The sequence below is a fragment of the Ictalurus punctatus genome, chromosome 6 (genome assembly GCF_001660625.3).
Source record: "Ictalurus punctatus breed USDA103 chromosome 6, Coco_2.0, whole genome shotgun sequence".
NCBI lineage: Eukaryota > Metazoa > Chordata > Actinopteri > Siluriformes > Ictaluridae > Ictalurus > Ictalurus punctatus.
The window spans coordinates 15,960,814-15,984,429 of NC_030421.2; the positions used below are offsets into that span (position 1 = coordinate 15,960,814).

The 23,616-nt window shown below is 40.1% G+C and overlaps 1 protein-coding gene across 4 annotated transcripts; it reads left to right on the top strand.

The window, feature by feature from the left end:
• Positions 1–830: 830 nt before the first annotated feature.
• rnf17 (ring finger protein 17) lies at positions 831–23,478 on the top strand. 4 transcript variants are annotated; one of them, XM_017469272.2, is made up of 37 exons: positions 831–966; positions 1,361–1,491; positions 2,727–2,824; positions 2,915–3,014; positions 3,318–3,398; positions 3,493–3,596; positions 4,318–4,486; positions 6,883–6,959; positions 7,189–7,251; positions 7,813–8,030; positions 8,116–8,205; positions 8,283–8,444; positions 10,927–11,095; positions 12,289–12,412; positions 13,140–13,315; positions 13,428–13,563; positions 14,328–14,484; positions 14,569–14,684; positions 14,767–14,881; positions 14,960–15,083; positions 15,193–15,423; positions 15,803–15,947; positions 16,467–16,579; positions 16,673–16,763; positions 16,866–16,987; positions 17,077–17,351; positions 17,475–17,638; positions 17,903–18,022; positions 18,111–18,191; positions 18,268–18,390; positions 18,484–18,540; positions 20,669–20,776; positions 20,863–20,983; positions 21,073–21,211; positions 21,428–21,614; positions 22,279–22,389; positions 22,489–23,478. In XM_017469272.2, the coding sequence occupies exons 1-36, from the start codon at positions 915–917 to the stop codon at positions 22,369–22,371; spliced, it is 4,632 nt and encodes a 1,543-aa protein (XP_017324761.1). In that variant the 5' UTR covers positions 831–914; the 3' UTR covers positions 22,372–22,389; positions 22,489–23,478. The 4 variants fall into 4 exon arrangements, with proteins under 4 accessions (XP_017324761.1, XP_017324762.1, XP_017324763.1 ...); XM_017469273.2 differs by having other exon boundaries at positions 8,116–8,202; XM_017469274.3 differs by lacking the exon at positions 18,111–18,191.
• Positions 23,479–23,616: the final 138 nt, after the last annotated feature.

The window sequence follows — 23,616 nt, forward strand, 5'->3', positions numbered from 1 at the left end:
TGGTTATCGATACTGCGATAAATTAGGTCACAAAACACTTTTCTATGATGTTGTCGGGAATGTGATATCCATCCATCCATCCATCTTCTATACCACTTATACTTCAGGGTCACGGGGAACCTGGAGCCTATCCCAGGCAGTATCGGACACAAGGTGGGGTGTTCACCCTGGACAGGTTGCCAGTCCATCACAGAGCACAGTCATATACACATTCACACACCCATTCATACACTAAGGAGACTTTTGGACATGTCAGTCATCCTACCATGCATGTCTTTGGACTGGGGGATGGAACCGGAGTACCCGGAGGAAACCTCCGCAGCACAGGGAGAACATGCCAACTCCACACACACATGGCCCCGGCGGGAATCGAACCCCAGACCCTGGAGGGGTTACATATAATTATATGTAACATATATATATTACATATAATTATATGTAAATTTGCTGGGGGTTTTTTTTTAAAGCCTAATCTTTCAAATATCTCCCTCCTTTTTTTAAAGAATTTTCAGTGTTAGAATTTTAGTTTTTGTAGGAATGAAATAAATAAAAAATCATCTAACCCAGTTGAACAGTTCTTACTTTAAATTTCATTTATTTATTTATTTAATTATTTATTTATTTATTTATTTATTACATCCTTTTTACATATTTTACATCTTTTTACATCACGGCTACTTTGGTGACAGTTTGTTAGCTAAATTATATATCATGATACATATCACTGCTTGAGTGTTCGGGCATACTTGGCCAATAAATCTGATTCTGATTCTGATTCAGAAAAATGGCAGTTATCCGTACGGAAGCCGAAGGAATCGACTCTTATTGAATCGCTGAGCCAAAGGATTCACTTAAAAGAGCCGGTGCTTTCCATCACTGAAAAACAGTCAAGTGCGCGGTGAAAAAGCACCATAATGGACGCTGCAGTGGCATGTAACAATTGTGGCTTGCCGTACACGGTGTCTGGTAATATATTTTTTAAACAAATTCTCTATACTTGCTTATACATACATATACTTAGACGCATCTTGGTTACACAATGTTGAACACACCTAATTAACCTAATTAGCTAGTGAACCTTTGACAATTAGCAGACTACATCCTCAAACTGAGCGTTTTTCAAGCTAAACAATGAGACTTAATTGATAAACCTGGCCTTCAAGTTAGCTTGAGTTTAGTTGGCTAGCTGGCTAACTTGCTAGCTAGCGTGGTTTCTTAAAAATGATAAATAACCAAATTCCACACAGCAAATGTTAGTCGTGTGAAATGTTAAGAAGCGCAGTGGGGAAATTGCCACCATGTGATGTTTAGCTTCATAAGTTAACTTTCTGTTTTTTGGTGGTTTTATTGCTGTTTACAGAGGGTGAGGTTGTGGGGAGGCTGCCCCATGTGCTCTTCTGTGGCCACATCTTCTGTGCGGAGTGTCTCTGCTCTCTGGAGTGTCCTCAGGACTCCAACTCTGTCCCCTCAGTCAGCTGTCCCGAGTGTATGGTGAGCACTGTCCACAACTCCTGTCCATGCAGCCATCACTCCCTTACTGCTCTACAGCATGTCAACCAGCTTTGCCAACTCTTTTTAGGGGAAAGTAACTAAAGCATGCTCAATTTTTCACCAGATGACACCATAGACTCATTTTTTCTAATTACTGATATGGCAATGAATATTACTAACTAGTTTTAAAAAAGAAAGAGAGACCGATAGGATGCTGATACTTGTAGAGTTGCATAGATATATCATGAACAACAGTGGTGCTGAAATGAAATGACTCTGTCTGTTCAGCCCCCGGGCAGCAGTAGTGTGAGGAGCATACAGAAGTTCATGTGGTCCAGAGGCCCACTGTCACAGTACCCCCAACCCCCTGTCAAGCTGTGAGCATACTGCTGATGGTGTTTGTTCCCAGAGTCCATACCTCTGTGATAGGCTGTCTGCACTGGCATTGTTGACCCCCGCTCGATGTAGTACCTGGAACGAGAAATTCTGTTGTCTGACAACAGTAAAATATGTAAATGAGAACAGTTTTATTTTGGAATTCAGCTGTATTAAAACACAGTATGTGAGCACATGGAGTAGGAAAGAAGCAAACGGACAGTAGGCAGAATGCAAATACAACACGATGATGTTAATGAATATTCTAATTAGTGCATGACATCATCTAAGCACAGGGGTTTGTTATTACATTTTATTATTAGAATTTTGCTAAATTCAACCTATGTAAATCATGTTGTTGTAAACTAACTAAAATAGTGTTCAGCTGCACAAAAGAAAAACACAGAAATCAACTGCCACTACACATTAAACTGATGAAGTTGTAAATTGCAGCAAGCTCTTGGATGTTACTTTTTTGGGTTAATAAAGATAACAGGTAATTACTGATTAATACAGTTTTATTGTTTAAAAATGGGACTAAATATTTGTTGGTGCTTGTCAGGGAATCTGTATGGCACCAAGTATGGACTGTGTAGGAAACACAGTTTGATGGATGAGGGTGGAAAAAAAGGAACATAGAGAATTTAAACAGCAAAATTTTTTATTGTGCAGGATGTTTAGCTAAAGTGTTAGCATTAGTAGGTGAGATCCTGAAGTCTCTTGAACATTTGTTAGCATAGATAAATGTCAACACCTAACTTTTTACCCTTCTGTGTGTTGTTCTGTTTGAACATTTATATAGTCTATATAGTTTGATAGCTGAAATTTATCATTTTATTTGCATTGAACATTTGCTGTAGATGAGAACTGAAATTGGTGAGGAAGGGGTTAATGGATTGCAAGTGGACAGCAGGATAATTGGCCTTATCTACACAGCCAAGATGAACTCCAAGAAGAGGTAATCTCTTCCACCCTCTTACTAAACTAATAAATAATACCATTACCATTAAAAACAATTAAGTAAATGATTGGTGTCTCTAAATAAAAGAAAAAATGCAAGGGTTCTCCATGGGGGAGTCAGTCAGACAGGTTGCAGATTGAGGAGTCCAGCAGCAAAGTCGTCTACCCTCAAGAATCTTGCCGAAGAGGTACGTGTGAGATGGTTTCATAGGCCAAGTTATCAGTCACATGTTCTCGGCCAGTTTACAGTCAGAATTAGATTTGTTTGTGGTGGAGGCATCCCCGTTGATGGTGTTGGCTTTAAGGTGTACTTGTTTACGGGGTTTATGTTTGTTGAGAAATGTTCAACTTTTGTTGATTAGTTTCAGAATTCATTGTTATTTTTTGCTAAATTCAGGTTCAAAACAGATGTAAAACATGTTTTACTGGAAACTATCTAAAATAGTGTTCAGCTGTACAAAAGAAACAAAAAAGAAATCAACTGTGTACAGGATCCAGGTGTGGTGAAGATTCTAAATGAAGCCCTCTGTAAAGCATCAGAAAACCTGAATACCCTGGATAGTCTACACAAGGTAAAGGCGTACATTAACAGCCCTTGTTATTGTAAACGTTGTTACCTCTACTAGTGGTGACTTTCCCTTGATTCAAATTTGTTTTTGCTCCAAGACTCTGGTTACAGGCATACAGTCTCAGCTGAAGAAAGAGAGGAATCGAATCATAAAGGAAATTGATGTCTCCATTGAAAAGGCAATGATCATACTACAAAGAAGGTGTGTTGTAGAGACTGATAGGGGAAAAATTGTCAGGGAGTTTGTCACCATAAATGTCTCATCATATCAACACACACTCTGTTCTTGTAGTGCAATTTCAGATCATTATCGGGCATCAGAGTAGGCGGCCTTCTTTCTGTGGCTCCTTCAATAAATTTGACAATAAGGTCATCACCATAGGCAACTGGGCCAGCAGTTTAGACTCTGGACTAAACTGCAGGCTTTTTTTTGCAGGATTTAGTATCTTTTCCATCCTGGGTCACATGACTTGGAGATAGGGCATGCAGATTGCAGATAACATTTACTCTAATAAATAATGAAACCAGAATACATCGTTAGATTGTGGGTTTTTTTTGTTTGTTTCCCCCCCCCCCCCCCCCTTTTTTTGTGATCTAGAAAAACTCAAGTGAAAAACAAATGAACATTTCAGGGGGTTGGGGGAAAGACAAAAACTGCACACACCTTAACACACTGTTAAAGCACTTTTTGCTTGTAAGCTCGTTTTTCTCAGACTGTAAGAGTATAACAACTCTTGATTTGGTCATTTTATTCCATGCTGGAGTGTATACTGTAAGGATTTGCAGATTCAAATTTACACATTTGAACACAGTAAGTTTCATGTATAAATTTGAGTGAAATGCTGCCATGTTAGAGCCTGTATGTCACAGCTATAAATACAGCTAAAAAGATACAGCTGCATATTTATCATGTGTGCGTTTAGACGTAGTGCACTGGTGTCTGAACTGAGCTGTCTAGAGAAGCTCTTCTCAACTGGGAGGGAGGAGTGTCAGAAAATGCAGGCGAGACGGCGAGAGCTGCGCGCAGCCATCCAGAAAGCACGATATGTTTGCCAGGTCCCGTTGCTGGAGACTTACTGCCATCTGGACGAGGTACTTGTCACTGGTGTTCAACAGTAAATATTGTAAGTCCTTATATTTATGTCGGGCCGCTTCACAGTGGAGACACAAGATCTTTTCTGTGTTAAAACTGGTCTGTGTGGTGGTTCATATACTCGATGTATTGATGTGAGCAACATACTCATAATGAGTCATAGAGGCACCGAGACTTGCAACATTATCACTCATTAACACAGCTGACCCTGACATCATTTCAGAGATGCCTTTTGACCCACATTAGGTCAAAGCCTGTAGCTTTTTGTCGTTAAAGCCAAAAAAATTTAGAATGCAAATCTAATAATAAAATGATTGCACTAAAACCAGTAAAAGCACAGAACACATTTAACACCTTGTTAAAGCCTTTTTTGTTTGTAAGCACTTTTTGCGCAGTCATTTGAGTAAGAGTTTAACAACTTGGGACATCATCTTCATTTGGTATTCTTTATTGAAAATTCTGCCAGCTGTCACCTAGATAATGGCATCAGTTTATTTTCCTCACTTTGATCCTGATAACTGAAGAAAAATGAAATGTTTTGTGCTTAAATGTTGCATTGTCAGATAAAATCAACTGATAACTAGATCTTCCTCATTATGTTCAACGAAGTAATTTTGTAAAGAATACTGTAAAGAACAAAGTGATTTTACTGCTCATAGCCTGAGGAAAAATATTATTATGAACAATAATGTTCATAATATTAGCTCTCAAAACAGCCTCAGTTCTTCATGGCATGATGTTGGAAACATTCCTGTTGACATGATTGCATCACGCAATTCCTGCAGATTTTTCAGGTGCACTTTCATGCTGCAAATATCCAGTTCTACCGCATCCCAAAGGTGTTGTATTGGATTCAGATCTGGTGATTTTGAAGGCCACTGAAGAACACTGAACTCATTGTCATGTTCATAAAACCAGTTTGATGTGACTTTTGCTTTATGACATGGTGCATTATCATGCTGTAGGTAGCCATTAGAAGATGGTAGCTTGTGGCAGTGAAGGGATGGCCATGGTGCAGCTACTGGAAGACCCACGTGAATAGCGTCACTAGGCTCACAAGGGTAATTGGCTCCCACAAAGTGTAATTGGCTTTCTACATTGAGGCTGTGGAGTAACATCTCACAGGGATCTTCACTGCCTGGTTCAGCGGCACCACGGCCCAGGACTGAAAGACACGAGTGGTGATGGAAGCAGAGGAGGCCATCAGGACTTATCTCCCCTGCCTCACAGACATCTACACCTAGCAAAGCAGGGCCGGGGCCAGGAGAATTATCAAAGACTTTCAATCACCCTGGACACCGAGACTTGTCGCAGTGCACCCATCAGGGAAACGCTACCGGATCCTGAGGACCAGAGACTCGGGAGAAGTTTCTACCTTCAGGCGATCTGGCTACTGAACAAGGCCACTTGAGACTGCATATTCCTACCTTACACAAATGCACAAAACATTTTGCACTATAGAGAAGGAGAAATAATAAATTATTTTGCACATTGTATAAACTCTATACATTTTACAACTCTCTTCTCACACATATTCTATTGTTTTACATTTTTTCACATTATATTCCCTACAGTCCATTATATTTTTATTCTACAGTCTATTTTATTACATCTACTGTATTTTATTCTTTTATCTCGTGTGTGTGTGTGTGTGTGTGTGTGTGTGTGTGTGTGTGTGTGTGTGTGTGTGTGTGTGTGTGTGTGTGTGTGTGTGTGTGTGTGTGTATCCTTATTTATCCTCATATAGTCATTGGTCTGTTTTATTGCACTGTGGGAAGAATAACTAAGGAAAAACACTTCACATCACACATGTGTGACAAAGATCCTTGACCTTGATGGTAAGATCAAATAGTCTGTGGCTTTCAAGTGATTATTGATTTGGTATTAATAGGTCCAAAGTGTACCATGAAATGTACATTGCCCACACCATTACACTACCTCCACCAGCCTGGACTATTGACACAAGGCAGATTGGGCACATGGATTAATGCTGTTGGTGCCAAATTCTGTTTTCTGCTTTTGCAGAAATCGAGTGTCATTTTATGTCCGAAGAACTGCTGCTTACTGGATATAACCAAACTGTCTGGCACCAACAATAATGCCACGTACAAAATCACTGAGATCACTCCCCACTTTTGATGGTTAATGTGAACATTACCTGAAGCTGCTGGTCCACATCTACATGTTTTTATGCATTGCACTGCTTCTCATTCGTGCAATTTAGATGATATGCTGGTTAGATAATTGCAGGAACGAGTAGGTGTACAGGTGTTCCTAATAAAGTGATCAGTAAGTGTATATATAACACTGCTGTATTTAATTTGTAATATCCCGAATGATTGAGCTGTTTTTTTCTTTTTCGTTTTTCTTCCCCATTCTGAATTTACTGTCCCAGATTCTGGAGACTCTGCAGAGTCCTGTGGACACTGAATCGTATGATATGAGCTGCCTCACTCTGCGTTCAGGTCTTGGGTAGGTCATGCCACTAACTTATGTGACATGCCTCAAAATTTTCATATTTTCAAATTCAAATTTTCACTTCTGTTTGTAATTTGCACAAATTTTCCTGATTTTTAGGTCAACGTGTGTGTGTGTGTGTGTGTGTGTGTGTGTGTGTGTGTGTGTATACTGCATATAACTGTCACCATTGTCTCCCCAAAAAGAGTAGACACATTTAATCATTGATCTCATTTTTGTTAAGGTGCATTCTCAATGTGGATCATGTGAAAGACTGCCTGGAGATCACAGATGGCAATGTTAAGCTGTGAGTAGATGTTTTTAACTTACGTGCAATGTGCTTTTTATCTAATCATATCTGTTCTTATTCATAGAAGAATATTGGAATATTCTGGAAACTATGGAAAAAATAGTGGCTGCTCCAGTGTTTGTAAGTGTATTTGTAATCGGTTCCCACCCATAGTCTGAGAAATTCTCTGCTCAAACATGTATGACCTGACTCAAAAAAACCAATGCAAGCTGCCCTGATTGTGATCATTTTGTAGTGTTTGTGACGTAACAAGGGAGCATTTGAAAATATAAGCGTGTGCTGTCTGCTTGTTTCTCACCGAGATCACACAAAAATAAAAGATGACCTGGCGGGGGGGATTCTTATTTGCAAAGCACTCGTATAAGTGTCAGGAAAAATGTATGCCAGTTCATACAACCTGTTCATACATAATCTGATTTAAAAAAAAAAAAAAAAAAGTACAAATTTGGTGCTGCAGCAAAAAAAAAAAAAAGAGATCAGATTGGTTGTGAGAACCAGCTAGGAAATGATTGTGACCTGAATATGTGACTTGGCAGTTATGGTTGTTTGTCACATCAGTGTGTGTGAGGAGGTGACCATCCCGGCTGCTACAGTGCATCTCAAGCGGCCAGCGAGGAGTGGACGTACAGGGGAAAGGAAAGGAGGCAGAGACAGCCATCGAGTACCCATCTCTTCTCACTCAGCATCCCCAAAACAAATCTGTACTCCAAGCCCTAATGTTGTTATAGAGGAAATCATTGAGGAAACAATTGCTCATGAGGAGAGAGTTGTAATGCGTATGTATGCACAGAATAATTTGTACATTGATAAGCCTCTTTGTTCAGTTGCAAAATTATCATTTCCCTATTTCTGCTACCTCAGGCCAGGAGCCCAAGCATACAGTGAGACAAAGGGTACAGAGGAAGAATCACAGGGCATTGCTGGACAGGATTGCTGTCTCTCAAAGTGGTGGTAACAGTCATTTTCCTGGAGTCTATTCTTTCTTATTGTTTTAGAACTGAAAACAAATGTTTGTTGTTGGTTTTTAGCATTGCAGGAGTGGGTTGCAGTGACCCACATAATCAACCCAACACATTTTTATGTGCGCTATGTGATGGAGCGAAAGGCAGGAGGCTTGCTGACCAAAGAGATTAACAGCATCTGCTCTGGAAAACACAGCCTCTTCACTATAAATGACCAAATCAAGACTGGTAAGAATGGTAATTTACTTTCACGTACAGTTGTATTAAACCATTAATAACAATAATGCATGCATATTTATAAATTTTTTTTAAAAATCGCTCAAGCAGAAATGCAGGAGCGTAAGAAGGATTGTGTTGAAAGGTTACTGAAAAATTGTCTTGATACTTCGCAAAAGAAATATATTGTACACATACAGTAGAGAGGTACACCAATCAGCTACAACATTAGAACTGCCTGCCTAATATGGTGTAGGTCCCCCTTGTGCCGCCAAAACAGCTGACCTGTCGAGGCATGGATTCCACAAGACCTCTGAAGGTGTGCTGTGGTATCTGGCACCACGATGTTCGCAGCAGATCCTTTAAGTCCTGTAAGTTGCGGACTGGGACCTTGCAATTTGTTTGTTGAGCACGTCCCACAGATGCTCGTTCAAACTGAGATCTTGGGCATTTAGAGGTCAGGTCAACACCTTGAAATCTTTCATGCTCCTCAAACCATTCCTGAACAATTATTGCAGTCTGGCAGGTTGCATTATCCTCTTGAAAGAGGCCACTGCCATTAGCGGATGCCATTGCTATGGAGGGGTGTACTTGGACTGCAACAATGTTTAGGTAGGTGGTACGTGTCAAAGTAACATTCACATGAGTGCCAGGATCCAAGGTTTCCCAGCAGAACATTGCCCAGAGCATCGTTCTTCCTCGGCCAGCTTGCCTTCTTCCCATAGTGCATCCTGATGCCTGGCGCCCAGGTAAGCAATGAACAGGCACTCAGCCTTCAACATGATGTAAAAGAAAATGTGATTCATCAGAACAGGCCATCTTCATCGTCCAGTTCTGATGCTCAGGTGCCCATTATAGGCTCTTTCGATGGTGGACAGGGTTCAGCATAGGGACTCTGAGCATCTGTGTCTATGCAGTCCCCATACACAGAAAGCTGTGATGCACTGTGTGTTCTGACACCTTTCTATAAAAGCCAGCATGGATTTTTTTTTTTCAGCAATTTGTGCTGCCATACTTCTTCTATGGGATTGGACCAGACAGGCTAACATTCGATCCCCATGCACATAAATGGGCCTTGGGCACCCATGAACCTTTTTACTGGTTCATCAATTGTCCTTCCTTGGACCACTGTTGGTAGGAACTAACCACTGTATACTGGGAACACCCCACAAGACCAAAACCAATCCACCTTCTGGCCTTTTTTTTTTTTTTTTTTTTTTTTTTTGGATCATAGAATTTTTATTGGAAATTTGCATTTTACATCTTATAACACCTGACTCAACAGCCCCAACAAAACAATCACAGCCAAAACCGAAAGAAGAGGGGAAACAAAAAACAATAACAACCAGCGAAACAAAAAAAACAACAATCAATAAATAAATAAATAAATAAAAATTTAAAAAGAAGAAGAAAAAAAAAGCCGGGGGAGATGATTAGTATGTACCGTCTACCTCTCCTCAATCCACCTCCAGGGTGTGTACATCATTGAAGTAGGTAATAAATTGTTGCCATTTTCCCAAAAATGAGTCACCCCTTCCTCTGATGTTGTACTTGATTTTTTCAAGTTTTAAAAAGAAGATTAAATCTTTAAGCCATACTGATATAGAGGGGGGTTGTGGAGAGGTCCAAGACAGCAATATTCTGTGCCGAGCAAGTAACGATGCAAAAGCTACAACACTAGCTTATTTATGGTTCAGAGGCTGATGCTGAGATGGAACATCAAAGATTCCCATTAAAGGACAGACATCCAATTTGATTTTAAGACCGTCGGACATAGTTTCGAAGAAAGAGTTCCAAAAGTTCTGCAGCTTGGGACAGAGTGCAAATATATGACTCCGGTTACAGGGCGAAAGTTAGCATTTTTCACACGTCAGGAACATTGGGATATATTTTAGACAGTTACTCCTAGAGAAGTGAGCTCTGTGGACCACTTTAAGGCTTTGTTTTTCAGTTGACGGTGCATCCATCCTTCTGAGATTGTCATTAGCCACAAGAAAGGGTAGGAGTTGAATGTTTGTAGCATTTAGGCTATGTGGAGTTATGTTTTTAACCAGCAGGTGAACTGATTAGATCTTGGAATAGAACAAAACAAACAAGGTCACAGCAAGGTCAAGTGTCCGGGGGGGATTCAATGGCTTCCTATCTATTTAAAGTATATTTTTAGGCATTTTAAGGCATTTGAGGCATACAAATTAGTAACAAGAAGGACTAGACTTGTTGCTGGTGGACATGAAAAAAAATGATTTACAGATGTGACCCCTTTTAGAAGTCCTTTGAGAGAGTCTATTGATGAGAGACTATTCATCAATAGACAATCATTATTCATCCAGAATTCAACTACAGTTACTCTTTAAAACAGTGCTCTGTATTTGGTGTTGAAGATTTCGTTGCAAGGTTAATTATGCTTTAATTGAAATCCATTTGTGGTGTCAATGCAATTGAGATGTAACCATGTAAGTTTTCATGTTCCCTGTGTGTCTGTGCATGCATGAAGGGACACTGGTGTTTGTAAAATGGAAGGACATCTGGTATAGAGCAGTGGTGTCTGAGCTGATTCAGAAAGGCTGTCTGGAGCGTGTGACGCAGTGCTCTGCAAATGATGTTGCACGCCTGGAAGTGTTCTTCCTTGATTACGGCTTCTCTAAGGAACTCGCCATCTCAGGGTGAGGAGAGATCCTGTCTGTCTGTCTGTCTGGTACACAACATGTATGAATGATGAGCACAGAAACAGTTTTGCTTAAAATTAACTGAAATAGATATTTCGTGTTTATATACACATCAACGTGGAAGTGTGCAGTTCTGCAGTCCAGGTAGATGTTGTAGAATTCATTTAAGTACAGTGACTTGTTATACAGTGCTTTTAAATAGTATACTTTATTTTTAACAAATACCCTGGAAAATATGTGGAACATGATTAATAGCACAATGTGAGAAAACAGTCGTCACCCCCCCCCAAACAGTTAGTTGTTCGAATTGAGTAGCTAGATAGGTAGGTATGTAGGTTGCCAACCACATATGTAGCTGGCTAGGCAAGCAATTTAGCCAGCCAGGTTGCTCTCCACACAGGTTGGTAGCCAGCTATATTGGTTTGCATCAAGCATGTACTCCTTAGCTACCTTAGGGTAGATCTGTAGGTGGGTAGTGTGGCTAGGTAGGTGGATGGGTTGCCAGGTAGGCAGGTAACCAGAAGTCCACACAGGTAATGACTTACCCATATGTGAGCCTTCCCCAAACTGTTGCCACAATGTTGGATGCACAGAATTGACTAGAATGTCTTTGTATGGTGTAGCATTAAAATTTCCCTTCACTGGAACTAAGAGGCCTAGCCCGAACCTGTCACAGCATGACAGTGCCCCTGTGCACAAAATGAGGTTTATAAAGACATGCTTTGAAAATGTTCGTATAGAAGTTGCTGAGTATTCTGCACAGAGCCCTGACCTCAACCCCATTGATTACTTTTGGGATGAACTGGAATGCTGACTGTGTGACTTGCACTCTCTTAGTTAGCCATACAGCCAGCTTGTTGGCTGCTGCCAGCCTACTAGCCAACAGCTACCTAGCTAGCTACCTACCTACCTGATTCGCTACCTAGGTACCTAACTGACTGGCTGGCTGTAGCTAGGCTGCCTGCAAGCCAAGTAAGTTGCCATCCAGGCAGGTAGCCAAATATTTGATAATTAGAAAAAGGCAAGACAACAAGCAAGTAAGCAAATGTTTTCGAAATGCAGACAAGTCTCACTGACTGCTTTCCCTTTTTTTCCCCTCTCTCTCTCTCTCTCTCTCTCTCTCTCCCCCTCTCTCTCTCTCTCCCCCTCCTCTCTCTCACACACACACACACACACACACATTCCCTCAGTGATGATCTCGTTGGGTTGAATGAATGTGTGCGGAGAGCTGATTCTTCTGCCCAGACAGACCTGCATCGGTGGCCACCTCAGGCCGTTAGGTGTTCCCTTAAAGACATCATTCCCTCTAACCTGGTGAGAGATCAGAGTTAGTGGTGATTTATCCTGTAAAGTACTCATGTTTTTAATTACTCAATATTTTATAGGGGAAGTGGTAGCTTGATGTTGGACTTCTGATCAGAAGGTCGTGATTTCAAATCCCTGCATCGCCAAGCTGCCACTACTGGGCCCTTGAGCAAGGCCCTTAACCCCTCAACTGCTCAATTGTATAAATGAAAGAGTTGCAAGTTGCTCTATATAAAGGCGTATGTCATAAATGCAAATGTATATTTTTAACAGTGCATAAAAATGCAGCTATGTAAAAAAAGGTAAAGTTAGGCCAAACATATTTTTACCTTTTTTAATACTATTACAAAGACTAGGTCAGTGATCTTATAAAGTAATGTGTTGTATTCAAGTTAATCTAGCGCAGTGGACTTTGGTTAAATCTGTTCCTAATCACCCAGGTGTACTAAAATAAATGTAAAATATCAATGGGAATATACTTCAAATATATTTTTCTTATAAGAATTCATAGGGGGTGCCGATCATTGTTGCACACCTATATTTAACAAATTATTAGTTTGATATCAATGAGAGTAGAGTTTTTGTGGGGGGGTTTTTTGTTGTTTTTTTTTTAAACAAAAGCTCAAACAATTAAGAATTTTTCACAGCTTTTTTAGTACATATTTTCCAAGGGTGCCAATATTAATGGAGGACGATGTGTGTGATATAAAATACACGCAGAGTATTTCGGTTGCAGGTAAACGGTTGGAGCAGGGAAGCATCTGAAGAGATGAAGCGTGTGATTGGATCAAGTGTGTTGGAGATGCAGGTGCTCGGTGAAGAGAGAGACACTCTTCTGGTGGATCTGAAGAAAGTCTCGATGAACACTTCACTTTCCCTGAGAGAACACCTTGTGTTCATGGAGCTTGCCAGGTAGGATATGTTACCATGATGTTTAGCTGAAATGCTAAACATCACTCTCTTAACATTTATCTACATATTATTTAAATGTGAACTGTGTGTGTCCGTGTATGTATTTTGGCAGGTTCTATTCCCCCCAGGTGAGCTCTGCAGGCAGTACGACACTGCTGTTTTACCCACCTGTGTATCCCAAATTGAACATGGAGCTGAATGCTGTTGTCTCCCACGTAAACACGCCATCAGACTTCTACATACAGCTAGTGAGTTGACTGTACTCTCACATGTAAAGAAACCTATTTTATTTATTTATTTATTTACTTACTTACTTTTTCAAACAACCAAACATTGTTTATTTGTAGAATGTATTTTCAGAACGGTAGATTTACTGTAAACTTGCTCTGTTAAAAAAAAAATTTTGCTCTGTTTTTAGATTTAGTAATGGTTCATTTTAATACACAAGCTGATTCAAAAAATGTTAACATGCATTACACCCTGACACTTTAAGTCCTCACGATGGTTAGAGTATTAAAGACCTGAACATCCACAACCTTTCTTCTTTACTCCAAACTCAATCTGGTAGCCATTTCACCAAAAGAAACATGGTACTGTAAAGAAAAGAACACTGTCATGAAAAACGTGTTTTAAAAAACATAATCAATCACCCTGTAATGGAGGAATCAGGGATGGGCAGGTACTCGGAGTTAAAAGAGCAGTCCCAGGTAAACAGGGCATATGGTTTGGGCAAAGCTCCCAATTCAGTTGTTCACTTATTACCATCTTTGGATGTACTATGTCATAACCCTTTGTAGTAGTGTTCTCTGTTGTACTGCTCTTTTGAATCGATCTTTTGAGGACACAGTGATTCTAGCAGGCTCAGGTTTTATATTGATTGAGCTTTAGTAGGATTTTTCTTTTGGTATTGTTTAACAATATTCTTGATTTGCCCAAGTCTAGGACCTAATTTATCTCCAAGCACTAATCTATGTGGAGTCTGTGTATATTAACTATATTTGGTACCATCAAGGTGGACAATATGGAGTTCCTGCTACTAAACACAAAACTGCAGAACTGTTATGGTTTTCCTGGAGCTGAAAGTGATCTTCAGATCTACTCACCTGTTCTGTCCCAGGCCTGTGTTGCCCTCTATGACAACAAGGATTGGTGCAGGGCTCAAGTCACAGGTGTGTGTTTGAGTGAGTGAGAGTCTGTGTGCATGCATCTGTTCAGCATGTCTTGTTTATACTGATGTGAAGTCTAATTATCAGGTTTCCCCGGTGGACGGATGGTGGAAGTCCAGTATGTAGATTTTGGCAACAGGGAAACTCTGTCTGTTAAAGACCTCAGACAGATAAAGGATGAGTTTTTTTCACTGCCAGCCATGGTAAGGGATCCTGTAAGGGATTAGGGATAATCAGTATCTGTAGCTTTACAGTAAGCTGTCTGTTTCATATTCTTTTCCTCAGGCGCTGTGGTGTTCTCTGGATAGTGTTTTGAGTGTTGGAGAAACTTGGAGTGAGGAGAGCATCGACGTGTTCCGTAAACTGACAGAACAGAAATTGGTCACTGTAGTTGCGAAAGGTGAGGATACATGTATGCATTTCCAAATTATTTTATGCCATTGCAGCATTTCATGCATTTGTGTTTTTTGCTTTTCAGAACTTGTGCCCGTTTCCAAGGCTATGCCTGTATGTCTGTTTGAAGTCAGCGAGCATACTACTGAGTGTCTGTCCAGCATCGGAGAAATCTTAGTCACAAAAGGGCTGGCCTCTCTAAGCAAACAGTACTTGCAATATATTCCTGAAATCTTTTCAGTTGAAAGCATCTACACAGTAAGCCTCATTTACACAGTTGGCCATGCACTCACAGATTAATTATACTGTCTGCCCTAGAGTCCCACCTAAGAAACCTCTCCCACCTGAGAATACAGTTTGGGATCCCCCATTGATGGAAGAGGGCCCATCTCCGAGTGAGCCAATGCTTCCTGCCGTTGACCCTTCACCACTCTTGTCCACTTTGACCCTGCCAACTTGCCTGAAAGATTTGAAAGTGAGGGTTACCCATGTGACCTCCCCTGGAAATATCTATGTGCAGCTGCTACAGTATGACACTCAGCTAAAGAGGTACTGGCCTCACTAAAAATGTGTGGGCCTTACTCCTGTTGAAAAATTGTGCTTTTCACTTGCCTAGACAAACTAAATTGCTAGCAGGCAGAGCAGTTTTGGTTAATTTTTGTAGTTTTTGCCAATAATCCTAAAAAGCAAAAGGTTATGTTTGTTATTAAATCAGAGCTGTTGGGTAAAGTAATAGAATTTCTGTCAGGTTTAGAGGTTTTAAATATAAATCACTTCCTTGTATAACTGCTGATTTGAATTGATGTTTTGTCACCCTTTTTATCAGCTTCCTAATGGTTCAGCTTCTAGTTAATAAGCTTAGAGATCATCAACAATAAGTACAATATAGTACAATATATTTACATATTCTGTTTCTTGTATATGCTAGGATCCATGACTTGCTGAAAAAAGAGTATTCCAAGTCTGAACCACAAGAGGTTGTCTGGAAAGCAGAGATGTCTTGCGCTGCTAATGTTAATGGTATTTGGGAGAGAGGAAAGGTGTGCAGTGTGTCTTCCGTCAATGTTGCAGAGGTAAAATAACAAATGCACTTATGTGAAGTTAAGATTAGTGCTGAAAAAAATAAACAAATAGATAGATGGATAAATAAATAGGATTCCTGCTCATGAAATCATGAAAAGGGCTGCTCATTTTCTGTTCATCTCCCTTTCAATGACACAGTACAGGTTGTTGGTGATGTTAAAGTACGTAATTGTTCGTTCAACAACTTTCAACCTCATTATACAGGTCAGGTTCATTTCATGGCAGTACCTATCCCAGGAACACTGGCCATGGATGGGTCACTAGTCCATCACAGGCACGATGCACGTTCAAACGTTCATTTACACCTAGGGATTTTTTTTTTTTTTTTCTCAGTGGGGGAAAAAAACTGTGTGTATATATTAGTCCCCCCCAGGTAAATTATTTTTATATAGAATATAAAATGTGTATACACACAGGTAATGTTGTTTTAATGGGGAATGAAAAAATAATCAGTGTTAAAGAGAATGTTTTAAAAAAAAAAAAAAAAAAAAAAAAAAAAAACTCTGCAGGTGCTGCGCTGTGACTTTGGTAATAACGTGAAGATCAACTTGAGTAACCTGAGACCTCTTCTGCCAGAGTTGGATGGCTCCTTTCTGCTGGAGTGTTGCCTCAGTGACATTAGGTATACAAAATTGATCAGAAGAGCTTTATGTGGGTTAACTTTTCCCCTGGGAGTTTGTGATCGTCTTCTGTCTATTTTCTGCTCATCCATCAGGCCAGCTGGTGGTTGCTCCAGCTGGACGGCTACAGCGTGTGACTTTATTTCCTACTACCTCACCGGTGCTATGGCTATAATGACCATTAAGGTGACCAAGTCGACTATATTTAACCTACTCTACAAATTTTACAATATTTTGTTTTCCCCAGTTTACCTGTATGTGTGTGATTGATGAATATTCTGCCTGCAGGAACCTTCCTCTGTTAGACCAGTGCCTATCTCTTTGTTCTGCTCCAACAGAGCAGGCCGGCACGTCAGCATATCAGATTTCCTCATCACTGAGGGTCTCGCTCTGAGAGAGAGGAGTGTCAAGTACAACAGTCGTTTCATTGTGTTTTAACATGTTATATGGAAACGGTCCGCTCTCTTCTTTCTTTTCTTCATTTCAATCTGTCTTTCAGACCTGCACCCGAGTCAGGATCTGACTTGTCTGACGACCTGGGTTGTGCATTAGGTGAGACTTTGAACCTGGAAGAGACTGCGTGTGAAGAGAGTACTAAATTGTCAGCTCCCTCTCTTACACCTCCCAAACCTGCCCCACGCATCACTCCTCCTCCAGAAAGAGTGAGGACCCAGGCATACCTACCCCCTGAGTTGCCTCCCTGCGGCGACACACTCGTGAGCGTCCCTGCTGTCTCTGATGACGGAGTCATCCACATTATGACACTGCAGGCCGGTATGTGAGAGACATTCAAATGGTGAAAAAATGGTATAATGGGGGGGGTGAGGAAAGTGTAATAATCTAATAATTGATGTCTTTTTCTTGGACATTTAATTTCTGATCTGTGTGTGTGAGCAGTGTGTGAATTTGAGCGCTTGCAGCAGCAGCTGCAACAGCACATTAAGACTTTGCCCAGGCATAAGCACTATAACTGGAAGAATGTATTGGGATGTGCCGTCATGGGCTCTGACATGCTGTGGTACCGTGGACAAGTCCAGGAGGTGATTGGAGGCTATGTGAAGGTTAGAATTGAAATCCTCCTGGTAGACATTTGTATAATAATCATGCATGTTTGAGCAGCCATCAAACCAGTCGTACTGTAGCCTAGCAACTGTGCGCAACAGTAGGATATTTCTTTATTATTGAGCCTAAGGACGCTAACATTCGTATCCATGAGCCCTGACAATCCTGAAATGGTGTAATGTTTGTCAGGTATAGCACGTTGGCAGGGTCAGTATGTTGGTTCATTAGTCACATTTGCCTTGTGATTATATCGTGTGTTACAGGTACGATATGTGGATCAGGGGATTGTGGAGAATATTCCAGTGTGCCACGTGTATCCGATGGTGCTCTGTGAGAATGTTCCTCAGCTTTGTGTGCCTTGCCAGATAAATGGGGTACTTCCGGTGAGCTAATGTATTTTTTTACATTTATTTTTAATGTAGCATTAGTTAAAATATTTGCTTCTCATCTGTGTTGTGTAACTGGGTGTAGGTGGGGGGGACATGGCAGTGGGACGCAGTGGCTCTTATGAAGGAGTTGCTCATTGGCCGTACGGTCAGCGTTCATGTTATCGTAAGTTAAGAAACACGTGTACACAGACACACAATACTTATTACCCAGGCTAATTCATGACATTTGTGTTTCTAAGGAGCTGCCAGAGGATCCGCGAGGTTTGGTTACCATGGAGATAATTCTGGATGGGATGCCACTAAGCAAAATCATGATGCACCACCAGCACGTCACGTTCAGCCCGTCTATCGGCAGCCCCGAGGTCTGGTACGAGGTCACAGTATGTGAAGCTGAAGGGTGGCCATATTAAGTCAAAATAATTTTTTTTCCATGTTGTTTTTGCATGTACATCTAGGATTATGTGGTGAAACCTCCACTGCCTGATTTGGATGACTGGGACTTGAGCTCTGAGGTGAAACTGCTATACTTCTTTCATTCATTTCGAATGATTTTAGAAAGTTTGTGCACTTAATTTATAGCTTTAACGATGCAGGAACAATGACATGGGTCAAAAATGATAGTCTCAGTCATGTGACAATTAATCCAAAAATCATTTGCACACATGATGTGAAACCCATCATTTTAAAGGCAAATGTGCTCAACTGCAATAGAAACTATTTGAAAATGCTGTTTGACAAATTACAAGTTAATTTGTCAAATTTCCATATTATACACTGACCGAGCACTTTATTAGGAACACTATACTAATACTAGGGATTTGACCTCCCTTTACTCTCAAAACAAGAATTCCACAAGATGTTGGAAACATTCCATTGAGATTCTGGTCCATGTTGACATGATTGCATCACGCAGTACCTGCAGATTTATCAGGTCCACTTTCATGCTGCAAAGCTCCCGTTTTACCACATCCCAAACGTGTCCTATTGGATTCAGATCCAGTGACTGGGAAGACCACTGAAGAACACTGAACCCATTGTTACATTCACAAAACCAGTTTGAGACGACTTTTGCTTTGTGGCCATGAAGGGAGGCACATGTCAACAACAGTGGCACCAACAATTATGCTGTAGAGAGAGAGACTGAGTTTGACTGTTGCCGTTCCTTCAATGTATCAGTTTCAAATATTTACATGTTTTAAAAGACCCTCAGACCCCACCCCACACCCTCCGACCCAGTCCAAAAGCCCCTTCAGTCTTGTTCTGATTTCGCTTTAAATCAATCCAATAACAAATGTTCTTAGTCCAGTTTAAAGAGCTTTCTGTGTTGCTGATGTCCATTTTTGGAGTTTGAATTTTCTGAATCAGAGACAATGAAAACTTTAGCTGCATTAGCCGTGGAATTAGCTATCAAGCACGTTCCGAAAGGCGATTTGCAAACACACTCAAAATAAACTGCTATACTTGCATCATCTGGATATGAAGCTGGATCACGAACAGTTGGTATTGATCCAGCCTTGAGAATCAAATTTACAGCAAATCCTGCTTCGCATTGACCCTCATTCGCAAAGCAGTCTGGTGTTAAATGAATCGAACAAACGTAAACAAATTTTTTATTTTTTTTTTTTATTTTTTTTTAGGGCACATTTCCTTCAAAAATAAAATCTTCTTCACTGGCTCTGATGCCAGGAATACATCAACTCCCTTATGTTCATTCTTACAGCCAGAAACCGAACACTTAGAAAGCTTACGAAGCCAAGACATTCTTATTACTTATTGCTGCTCCAGCAAACTGCATGCAGGTCACTCGGGAGGATCTATGCTAACAGGGCAGAGTCAGTCACCAGTCGTGGGCAGGGCCTGCTCCAATGTGATGTCACATTCACGGGACGTGTTCAGCTGCAGAATTTTTGCGACCAAGCGAAACAGTCGTCACCGGCCAGCTTTTTTGTGATCGGCTAGTTTTTAATGAATATTGGGGGGAATGCTGGAGATGACAATAGAGAGATAGAGGGGCAACGTGCATCATGACACTTTCCGACCATATTCCACTTTCAGTTAACGCCCAGACAAATCTTTTCTTTTTCAGGAAACACCACAGCAGCTTTATTCAGACAGAGACGTTCTCGTATCTCTCCCTCTCCTTAGAAAATTGTCTGTTGGTTACAGTGGTATATCTGAATTGTTGGATGAATGGTGTTCACTAAATGCGAACTAGAGGAAAACTACTCCGCTCCCAGTTTGTTTTGTATGTCTGTTTTGTAAGCTACATTACAACATTACCCAGGAGCTTGTCTGTATGCATGTCATGGTCATATGTTTCACTGTAGCCACAAAGTCAGCAGACAATGAAAGCTCAAGAACTTAATAACGGGTTATTTAACAGCAAACAACTATTAAGCGGGGAAAAAAGCTTTACTAGGTTCACCCGTGACTACTTATTTCTCAGTTTATCACTGCTATTTCTAGTTGTAACCGTAACATTTGGACTGCAGTAGCAGTTGCAACACATCTGCAAGAGACAGACCTGGAGTCACAAACATCACCTTGAGGTTACCTGCAATCTGTGTGTTAGTTACTAGTCTAACTAAATCATTTGTCATTTGCTTAATAAGAGGCTAGTGAAATATGATTTTCTAACAGGGCTTGGAGGAACCCCAGACCATCTTGGGGGTGTACACGGACTTCAAACTTCCAGACAAAGGGAAGTCCTGCTGGGTCAAAATTAAGCATGTTTGCACCCCTAACGAGGTAGTACATGAATATTTTCACAGATATTGTTAGTGAAACGTACTGCTATAATAGTGTTCCACATTCATGTTTTGGGCCTCTTGCAGGTTTTTTTGAGTGTGTTGGATACACCAGTTTGTGAACATGAACAGGAGTCTTTAGACGAAGCCCTGAGCCGAGTGAACAGTGACATTGATTCTTTGCCCATGCTGACAGACTTCCCTATTGGTACCTTAACTGTCATGTATAACCAGAATTTTACAGTGTATTTAATATATTGCATATGGTGAGATGTGTGTGTGCGTCTGTGTCTTCAGAGGGTCCTTGTCTAGCTGAGTACAGTGATGGTAAATATTACCGTGCTAAGCTTTTAGGCTTTTCTAAGCTCAACCCCAGCATCCAGCTTCTTGTGAGACACGTAGACTTTGGCTCAGATGACATTTTGCCACTATGCAAGTAAGGGCTTTTATTCACACTCGTTATGCACACACTTTCATACTTCTAGATAACACACAGCAAAACCTTTTTAAAATATTCTGCTTGCGTTCATAAAATAATTTTAAAAATAGACGTGCAGTTTAATGTCACTTTTAAAAGATTCTGTATGCTTGTTACATGTTACTTGGACTCATGTCTCAGACTGAAAATTATGCTGATACGTGTCTGTGGCAGATTACGTTGTCTTCCCGAGACACTGCTCCATTTCCCGTGTGAGGCGGCCTGCGTTCGTCTGGCAGGGTTCAAGCCCCCGCATCTGTGTCAAGAGCCAGAACGCATTCCCTACAGGCCGGAGTGGAGCATGAAGGCCATGCTGGAGATGATCGACCTGCTGCATGGAAAACTGCGCTGTGTGGTGACGGTATAGGAACAGCTTATAATATTCATGTATTTTCTATTTCAAATGTTTTGATTGAATTGGGTTTAAGTTGGTCTTTGTCAAGTTGGCAGCTTAAGCTAGTTACACTGATGCACCATTTAATGTAATATTAATAATTCGCTATAGTTCAGCCCAAAATGACAAATGTACACACATTTCCTCCTTTTGTACAATATTTTCATGTACAAGTAAGGAAAGCTTAGCAATGACTAATGCTAAATTGAGTACCTGAGACTGTAAATCACATATTGCCTCCCGAACATTCACACAACTAAAGCTCAACTCTAATCTATTCTATCAGCTATTCTAGATTACATAGCAACTCAACAAACTTTGAGGCAAGAGTGTAATTGGTTGCTAGGCTATTTACATTTTCAACATGTAGTTTATAAGCCTGCTAAACAAGTGGCTGTAAGCCATAATCTTGGTAGCTGCTTTAACCTCATGGCTTCAAACAAAAAACAAGCAGCAGACAGCAGCCTTGAGCTGAGGGCAAACGAGTGTATTTTATGTATATTTAAATGCAAGACTGGCAGCAGATGAGTAGGTAGTTTTTATTTTGCATTTTGTACACTGACAAAGTTATATGCAATGAAAGAAAAACACTGCCAGCCTGATTAAACCGAGCGTTTTGCTAATGTTTCAGGCTGTAGAGCCACAGCCAACTGTGCTGCTGTACAACGCCGATGGAACTTTGGTCCATACTCCTCTAGTGAAGAAAGGCCTAGCTGATGAGTGATGAAACAGAATAAAGAGAGTGAGTGCACAGTTGGTGACAACAATAAATTGGAGTAATGTTTCAAGAATTTCAATATTTAACAGTATTGATCATTTGTCTGTTTTATCTGCTGCACAGGTTGTACTGATGAACATCCACCTCCAGTTTTGTTCTTACTCCTTTTTTTTTTTTTTTTTTTTTTAAATAAACTGTTTATTTTGCTGTTGATATTTTAAGTTCATACAGATAAGCAATGAAAAGCTTGTTTTTTTTTCTTTTTTCTGTTTAAAAAAACAATAAAATAATAATAATAATAATAATAATAATAATAATAATAATAATAATAATAATAATAATAATAAAGTTTAAACAGTTTAGTTTAATATGGCCAGATAAAGGAAACATGCCTACAACTTAATGGATACACTGTACAGCTCTATTTAAGTAGGTTGAGTTTGTTTATCATACTAAATTCTTAGTATGGAAATATCTACAAGATTAAATTTTTATTCATATTTACATGTCAATTATTTACATTTTCAACACGTGTAGATTAATCTTTTTTGCATCTGGAGATAAGGGCGAGTGCTTAGATTTGAATATTCACGGTACAGGGCTAATTTGAATTTATTTGCAATTAATCAATTGCAAGGACATTTTCATTTTAATAAGTCCAATAAGTTTAGTTGTTGATGTCATTAACAAAGCATTAACAAATAAATATATGTAAAACCCATACCCTATCCCTAATCATTTTGTTCAGTCTTCTTACCTTTTTTTGAGGCAGTGGTCTCAATTTACGTTATTAAAGTACACCTTACTTAAAGAACCGCTATAATTGAGTCTTCGTCTTTGTTGTAAACTCTACCTACTTGATATGAGCTTGGCCAACATATCCAGTAAATCATAGGCACTTTTTTCTTAAAAGGAGGCTCCAGTTTTAAGCAGAGAGGACACAAATAAGAAAGTGACCCCTGAAAGAACTGTTCGGTTATATTTTCTGACTTAATGTTTTATTTTAGACCTCAATTGCGGTATTGTTCTGTTTTGTTCAGCAAGTTATGTTACTTTATTGCACTATGGCTTTATGCTTGTTACAGAACAAATAAATTCCTTGTTAAAATTTCAGACTCGGATGCTTAAGTTAATTGAGTTAATTATAAGAAATGTTTTTATAAAATCCATCTTCTATACCGCTTATCCTTCCTTCAGGGTCACAGGGCAAACTTGGACCCTATCCCAGAGAGCATCGGGCACAAGGCAGGG

Bases quoted from the DNA above. Each gene is read 5' to 3' on its own strand.
- rnf17 (XM_017469272.2), top strand. From the start codon at position 915: ATGGACGCTGCAGTGGCATGTAACAATTGTGGCTTGCCGTACACGGTG. The intron at 2,825-2,914 runs GTAATCTCTTCC...TCTAAATAAAAG, and splicing joins AAGATGAACTCCAAGAAGAG to AAAAAATGCAAGGGTTCTCC. The intron at 8,445-10,926 runs GTAAGAATGGTA...GCATGCATGAAG, and splicing joins AAATGACCAAATCAAGACTG to GGACACTGGTGTTTGTAAAA.